The 8,705-nt window shown below is 36.3% G+C and overlaps 2 protein-coding genes across 2 annotated transcripts; one reads left to right on the top strand and one right to left on the bottom strand.

Moving 5' to 3' along the window:
- Positions 1-866: 866 nt before the first annotated feature.
- Positions 867-3,743, top strand: LOC311171141 (olfactory receptor 4C6-like; the record flags this gene model as incomplete). The annotated part of the gene is made up of 2 exons (XM_084233782.1): positions 867-1,902; positions 3,700-3,743. The coding sequence occupies 2 exons, from the start codon at positions 867-869 to the stop codon at positions 3,741-3,743; spliced, it is 1,080 nt and encodes a 359-aa protein (XP_084089908.1).
- Positions 3,744-6,049: 2,306 nt separating this feature from the next.
- LOC311171571 (olfactory receptor 4A15-like) lies at positions 6,050-6,967 on the bottom strand (the record flags this gene model as incomplete). The annotated part of the gene is made up of 1 exon (XM_084234538.1): positions 6,050-6,967. The coding sequence occupies one exon, from the start codon at positions 6,965-6,967 to the stop codon at positions 6,050-6,052; it is 918 nt and encodes a 305-aa protein (XP_084090664.1).
- Positions 6,968-8,705: the final 1,738 nt, after the last annotated feature.

Genomic DNA, 8,705 nt, shown 5'->3' on the forward strand with positions numbered 1-8,705 from the left:
TAAAATTATATTTCTCTATATAAAAGCACATTTATATTGAGCTGCAATGCCCAACCTGCTAGTGCTAATGTTGGTGAGGGTGAGAAGAGTTGCTCAGGATGGGATAGTGAAATTAAGTCAGGTTCCAAATGGAAGAAAATATCATAGGTTATTACAGTAAGACATGGTAGGGACATAGTGAATATCAGATATATGTGAAAATAATCTCATTTGAGAAGGGAGGAATACAGATGGAAGGAATGTAAGTGCAATGTCCTTAGGCTATTCAGGGAAACACATTCTACATGCTCAATAAGCATAGGAAATAAATGAAATGCCTCCAGTTCTTCCTTCTTGGATGTGTCTACTGAAAAACGAAGATACTTCCCAGGTGGAAGTTCCTCCAAACCAGAATCTGAGAGAGAGGTTTATATGTAGGTATTTTATTTGGAACCTAGAATGGAGGCTGTGGATGGGGACACTGAGTGTAAGAGGTGAGAAAACTCATAATGTATTAAGCTGGTTACCATTTATCCAGTGGCTCCTATCTACCAATGATCTCAGATATCTTTAAGATTTCTGAACTACTTCTTTCCAGATGTGTGCACCAGAATGATGAATCAGGGGCTTCTAAATACCTAGAGCAGCGAATATCAGGAGAGAAAGTGAGAGACACACAGGGAAGAGAAGGTGCTGGGGAGATCAGTAGGACTGAGATGTTTTCAGGCTATAATTGGTAGCAGCTGCTTGATGTGTCAGTCCCAGTCAAGAGGGTGTGAGACAGAGTGCAAAAAATTTCTGACACACTCAGTGATTACTAATTAAAAATATATTCCTTTTGTAGATTTTCCCATTCAAAGTAATGTGTTTATATCAGCCCAAAATAAATGGAGAATCCAAGCAATGTGGCTGAATTCATTCTTTCGGGCATTACAACACATCCAGAGCTGAAGAAAACAGTCTCTGTTGTATTTCTCATCATGTATGTGTTAACAATTGTGGGAAACCTACTCATTGTGGCCACCATGGTCACAAGTCCAAGTCTGAGGTCACTGATGTATTTTTTCCTCACTGTCTTGTCTTTTTTAGATGCCACCTACTCTTCTGTCATTGCCCCCAAGATGATTATGGACTGCCTCTTCGATATCACCACCATCTCTTTCATAGGTTGCATGGCCCAGCTCTTCACAGAGTATTTCTTTAGTGGTGTGAGGATCATCGTTCTCATTGTCATGGCCTATGACCGCTACATGGCCATCTGCAAGCCCCTGTACTACAAGACCATCATGAGCCCTCGCAAGTGCTATGTGCTGCTGGGAGCAGCCTGGCTAGGGAGTTCCATGCATGCAACAGTACAGTTTCTTTTCATGTACCAAGTACCCTTCTGTGGTCCCAATGTGATAGATCACTTTATATGTGATCTATGGCAGATACTGGCCTGCACGGACACCCAGGTCCTGGGCATCTTAGTCATCCTCAACACCAGGGTGATGTATATGGCCATCTTCATTATGCTTATTGCCTCCTACACAGTTATCCTCTGCTCCTTGAAGTCTTACAGGTCTGAAGGACAGCACAAAGATTTCTCCACCTGTAGTTTCCACCTCACAGTGGTCATCATGTTCTTTGTGCCCTCTATATTCTTGAATGTGAGGCCTATAGCTACTTACCCCATAGATAAGGCAATGACTGTGTCCTTTACCATTTTCATACCCCTTCCAAACCCGTTGATGTACACCTTATGGAATGCAGAGATGAAAAATGCCATGAGGAAACTGTGGATGAACAAAGGACCCTGGGTGGTCATTAGCTTACATATTTTGGAATATCCTTCCTGTGAAGACTATGAAATCTCAGTTTCCTATTCATTTGAATTCATTGGACACACAGAGCCAATAACATTAAGACCTCCCTATCACTTCAGTATGTTTTCAATCTGTTCCATTTCTACTCGGTTCTGGCAACTCTTTTATTTTTTAAATAATAAATTTTATTTTTATATTCCCCATACAATTGCAACCCCCCCATTCTGACCCCAATCCCTCCCCTCCCGCCCCTCACCCCTCAAAAAGTCTCTGGTTCATAGTTTTTTGTTGATTTTGATTTTCGCTTTCTTTTAGTTATTTATTTTTCTGGTCCCTTATTTAAGTTTTCTAGATTCCTGCTATGAGTGAGACCATCCGGTATTTTTCTTTTTCTTTTTGGCTTATTTCGCTGAGCATGATCCCTTCCAGCGCCATCCATGTTGCTGCAAATTGCATGTGTTTATCTTTTTTGAATGCTGAGTAATATTCCATGGTGTATATGTACCACATCTTCTTGATCTAGTCATCTATTTTTGGGCATTTGGGCTGTTTCCAAAGCTTAGCTATTGTAAATAGTGATGCTATAAACATAGGGGTGCAGGTGTTCTTTGGAATTGATGTTTCTGTGTCCTTTGGGTAAATACCTAGGAGTGGAATTGCTGGATCATATGGAAGCTCTATGTTTAGTAGGTCCAGAAATCTCCACACAGCTCTCCATAGTGGTTGGACCAGTTTGCACTCCCACCAACAGTGCAGGAGAGTTCCTTTTTCTCCACACCCTCGCCAACATTTGTTGTTGCTAGTTTTTTTAATATGTGCCATTCTCACTGGTGTAAGATTGTATCTCATGGTAGTTTTGATTTGCATTTCCCTGATTACAAGTGATGTTGAACATTTTTTCATATGCCTGTTGGCCATTTGCATTTCCTCTTCAGAGAAGTTTCTTTTTAGCGCTTCTGCCCATTTTTTGACGGGATTATTTTCTTTGTTGTTGTTGAGTCTCATCAGCTCTTTGCAGACTTTTGTGATCAGTCCTTTATCATTAGTGTTGGGTGCAAAAATGTTCTCCCAGTTGGTGGGGTTTCTTTTATTTTTTTTAAACCTTTCTTTTGATTAATTCAAGCCTTTTCCATTTCAGAGGTTTGGGGTTTGCTCTAATTCTGCTCACTGCTGGTATTCACATTCCCAGAAATCTTCTCTGGCAGCTCTATCACATCGTTTTCCTTCTTCAGATCAGCATCTACCTCCTTGGACAAATCTTTCCTGATGACTTTCTCTAGTCTTTTCTTCAGTTGTTTTATAGCTTTTCATGCAATTACAGTCTCAACATCAGTGATCACAAAATATACTTTAAAAATTTTCTTGAGTTTCATTTTCTGTTGTCCCTACATGATTATAAACCTATAAAGGTGGGGGTTATGTTTTCTCATTCATGGTGTGGTTAGATCTCTGCCAGTCACCTTGTAGGTGTTTAATAAATATTACTGAATGAATATATGCCTAGAAGAGTATTTGCTTTGATATTTGCAATTTCACATGTTGGGTAAGAAGGGGGAACATATAAAGCAGACACTTTAGTTTGAATTTGCCCTTTTGTCTGCTGCTAACTGTTCCTATAGGATATTTTCAGAAGCATATACAATATCAGATTTTCAGTTTGCCATTTAATATGAAGGCCACCAATTCACCAAAATTCTCCACGGCCTTTTACATCCTTCCAAGAAGCAAGATGAGAAGCTATCATGGTAGAGTGAAGATACTAAATAATTTAGTGTCTAAATCTTAAATCTAATGTCTATATAATATTTGAGGAAAGAGGATCTCCATAGACCTCATTTGTTTAGACTATAAGAGACTGATTCTTGTCACATTCAAGATTTGTGTTTTTAATCCAAATTATATTCACTTTTTCCAGATCCTGATTTAGATATCACTAGAGAAACACAGATGCCTTTGTAAACTACCTTACTTAACTAGGTATATAGGAAGCCCAGGATCATAGCATGATTAATATCCCTATTGTGATTTCCATTTATACAGATGTTCTACATATATGAGAAGAATACATCAGATTTAGTATTTGAAATATACATGGCATTTAAATCAAGATTCTGATCATCATATGCATAAGTTAGGCATCTAATTTCAAAAATCACCATTTTTTTCCAATAACTACAAAGTCCAGTCACTTATTGAGAATATCTGCTGAGTTGTACAGAATGTCAGATGCTCCCTCAGGTGCTGGGTATGCCATTATGACTAAGACAATATATATCACGTCCCTTTTGTCTTGGTATTTACATTCTAGTGCAAGAGACAACCTATAGTTCAGTGAAAATAAAGCCATGTGGTGAATAACTGAATCTCAGAAAACATCACTAGAAGGGAATGGAATTTTTCAAGAGTATAGGATAGGAAAAAATGAAAGAATATTAAAATAATATCTTTAGATATAAGAACACTGATAATTATAGTTAAATAACATAGTAATGGTAAATAGTTACAGGAAATGTCAAAGGAGAGTAAATAATTGTAGAGTATACATAACAACACACACACACATACACACACACACACATATATATATATACATAGAAAGAATGTGTATACATATATAGAAAGAATTCATCAAAATTCATTAGTAAAGATTCTCAGTCCAATACATCGGGTGAGTGAAGCATGTTCACATAAGGAGCTATGAGGCTGTGCTCCTAAAATTACATAATTATACAAACAATTGATAAGTCAATGCAATTTGAGAAGAAAAGGAATTCAGGAATACACAAGTAATTGACCAAGTTTATAAAGTAGATTCTCTGTCCCAGACATCATGCACAGAGAGGAATAGGACAGAAAGCAAAAGACATTCAGAAATGTTCTCTCCTCGAAGGTAGCTTATAGACAGACAGACATAAACAATACCGGTATTTTTTTTTAAGATTTATTTTATTTTTATACAAGAGCCAGGGTACAGGCCAGATGTGTGGTAGGCTGAGAGGATTCACCAGAGACAGAGCGGGGAACAGAACAGGCAGACTGACGAAATACACTGCTGAGGAGAGCAGTGGGCGAGACAGGAGAGGTCTGCTCGTCATGTGGGTTGCTCTGAGGCCAGCGGGCATTGAACCAGCACTGCAGAGGCTGCGGACAGCTTCACAGCGCTGCACTTAATCGCCTGCGCCACCAGGTAAAAATACCAGTATTTTTATCTCATCACACAAAATAGCTAGAGAGATTTGAAAATTAACCAAATGTCTTTATCTATTTAGGCTGCTATAACAGAATGAGTATCAAATGGGCGATCCAAGCAACAAACATTAATTTCTCACTGTTCTAGAGGCCTGAGAACTCCAATTATCAAGTTGGCAGATGGCAGATTCCATGCCCAGAAAGGACTACTTCTTAGACGAGAAGGAGCCATCTTTGACCTGAGTTTTCTTCTGTGGCAAAAGATTCAAGTGTCCTCTCTGGGGCTCTTTTGTAAGGGCATTAATGCCATTCAGAAGGGTTCTATGTTTGCGACCTAATCATTTTCCACCACATTATAAACAAGTTAACTTATGAACTTTGGAGAAACACAAATGTTCAGTCTATAGCAGTGGAGAACTTAATAATATAAATTGTGATAAAATCAGATATTTGATTTCCCATCAGGAATAAAAGTAATATTTAGGTTTTTTTCTGCATACTTGTATTGTTCAGATGTTATTATATCCTATGGCACCTTAAGAATAAAATTAGAATTTTGAAGCAACATTTTTCTTTAGCCCTAACATGCTAAGTAATATAAGCAAAATTATTTAAAGTACCCTGAAGATATAAAAATAAGGTAAGAACTTTAAAAATTATAACAGCTTTCTTTGTGTGGGCTAGAGTGAACCAGGTTTTTTAAGTCACATTTCTTATTTTTTCTGAAATTTGTAATGAACACTATTAATTCTGAAAAATATTACTTAAAACATGACAAAAAATCTTCCATATAAAAGGTAAATTTATGGTAACTATAGTATAAGTCATCACATGGAACATAAATCTATTGTTTTGACAGAGACATTTTATATATAAAAACTGAGCATATATTTTCCTAACACATGAAAGTCTTTGATCTGTCTTTGATAATTAGAAGTATTCATATAATAAATGTTTTAATCATGAACAAATCATTAAACCTTAGGAGAAATTTAATAAAATTAAATACTCACACATGGCTTTCCTGAAAGAAGCAGTTCTTCAGTGAAAATAGGTGGTAATATTTCTCAGCCACTTCATTTTCTTTTTCTGGTCCAGAGCTTTTTCATAGCATTTTTCATCTCTCCATTTCTCAGAGTATAGATTAGGGGGTTTAACATAGGAGTGATAACGGTGTAAAACACAGTCAAGGATTTATCAATGGGTAGAGTAGAAGGAGGTCTCACATACATAAAAATACAGGGTACAAAGTAGAGGACCACTACAGTAATGTGGGAGCCACAGGTAGATAAGGCTTTACGTCTCCCTTCCTGACTAAGATTCTTCAGGGAGTGAAGAATGACCCCATAGGAGATGAGTAAGAGCATGAAAATGACTACACAAATTGCCCCATCATTGGCAACCACAGTGAGGCCAATAACATAGGTGTCTGTGCAGGCAAGTTTTAGTAAGGGGTACATGTCACAGATGAAGTGGTCAATGACATTGGGGCCACAGAAGGGAAGGTTGTATACAAAGAGAAGTTGAACTACAGCATGCAGAAATCCACCAACCCAGGCCAACAGCAGTAGTAGAACACACATCCTTTGATTCATGATGGTCAAATAATGCAAGGGTTTGCAGATGGCCACATAGCGATCATAAGCCATGACCACCAAGAGTAAAATCTCAGCACCACCAAATAAGTGCCCAATAAAAAGCTGGGTCATGCATGCTTTGAAGGAAATGGTTTTCTTCTCATAGAGTAAGTCTATAATCATATTTGGGGAAACTGTAGTGGAATACACAGCATCCATAAAGGATAAGTACCCAAGAAAGAAGTACATAGGGGCATCCAGGGTTGGGCTGACCACCACAGTCACAACAATGAGTAGGTTGCCTACCATTGTTACAATATAGATGAGCAAGAACACAACAAATAATACTCTCTGACCCTGGAGGCTCTGAGTAAGTCCCAAGAGAATAAACTCAGTCACATTGTTCCTTTGATCCATAGGTTTTTCTTCTAATGTCTTATACTTGAGTCAGGAAAAAATACCTGTAAATGTAATGATTACTAGAAGTTTCCTAAAATTTTAAGAAATGTGTTTATTCATTCAACAAAGAGGCATTATATTATGGTTTAATATATTCCAGTACATTCAATTTATAAGAATTCAAGACTGTTTAAAGCATAGTCCCTAACCAGAATAATCTTACAGACTGATGGAGAGAAAAATAGAGACATATGTAGGGAAAAGGGATATTATTAAATAAATGGATTGCCACAACTATCTTTCCACCTGGGGGTAATAAAGTTGTACATAGAGCTTATAGCTTATAAACAAATAAAAATATTTAAAAACGATGAAAATCTAAAGCAAGATTTACTTCATATTTACTTTCAAGTTGATAAAAATATGATTTCCCATGGGTGGAAGAATCTTTTTAATGAATCATTGAATCAAAAATAGACATACTTGGAAATTTCAAAGATACCATAAAGTCAAAATATTAAAAAAGTTTTGTAAAAGATTAACATTTTGGAGGATATGCAGAGTTATTATCTAAAATAGACAAGGAACTCTAACCCAATTAACAAGTAAAAGACAAACCAATATCAAGGAAAAGAATATCAACAAGCAAATAAAGGAAGATTATATCCAAATGACTAATAAATTCATGATAGAATGCGAAAATATGCCTCTAAATAAGAAAACAGGAATTGAGATAAAAGTTTATTTGTTAAAATATACCTTTGATTCTTGAAAATCACCCATCAAATTTTATAGAAGCTCTAGCATCTTCTATTTTTAAGATTAACAATACTCAGAAAATATATCAGTTGAATTTATCATGAAATTTCAAAGTGCCTTCCCTTAAAAGCTCTCACTTAAGTTACACCTAAACTTAGTGTTTGGGAAGACTGATTTTAGAGAAGGAAAATTTATTCTAAATCTTTATATTATAAACATATCCCAAAGAGTATTACAGTTAAGTCAATTCGCACATGTTAATAATTACAAAGGATACCTAACAGAATTGATTATCAGAACCACATAGGAGAACTTAATTCTCACACCAATAATGTTTTCTTGCAAAAAGTAAAGGCTAGTTCAGCATCTTGTGTAAAAATATACTTTCTGGATTACCTGCGTAATGAGAGTCATTCAGTCCACCTCCTGGGTTCTGGTCCTTTGTGCACTGATGGCAACACAGATAGCAAAACAACACAATACATGCACCATCGCTGGATCTTGAACTGTTTCCATGCAGGCAAATCATTCCATTCTTGCAGGAAGTGTGATTCATCTCATTCTTTTAAATTGGTGGGGTTTTCAAAATGAATTGCACATGTCCAGTAAAGTAAAGAAGTCTAAATCTTGACTGTGAACAAAATTCCAAAAGTTTCACTGTTGGTAGTTTTGTCCTGAAAAACAAATGTTAAAATCAATACTTTGAGGTTAAAAAATAGTCAACTTTGTAGTGGGAAAAAAACTGAATTGTCTAAATTAATATCTTAAAACATTTGCTTTATGCCAATGGAATTAAAAGGATGGAGTAACATTTGATTTGCCCAGAAATAATCAAATTATTATAATGGCCTGTCTTCATAGGGAATAGTTGAACTTTGGGTTGCCTAAAGGATGGATAATAATCCCACAAATTGAACATAGTTTATTATGTTTGAGTTCATTATTTCAATTTCTGAAAAAGCCAGTCATGTGAAGACTGACATAGACAGACATTCTC

The sequence above is a fragment of the Talpa europaea genome (genome assembly GCF_964194135.1).
Source record: "Talpa europaea genome assembly, chromosome: 1".
Taxonomy (NCBI): Eukaryota; Metazoa; Chordata; class Mammalia; order Eulipotyphla; family Talpidae; genus Talpa; species Talpa europaea.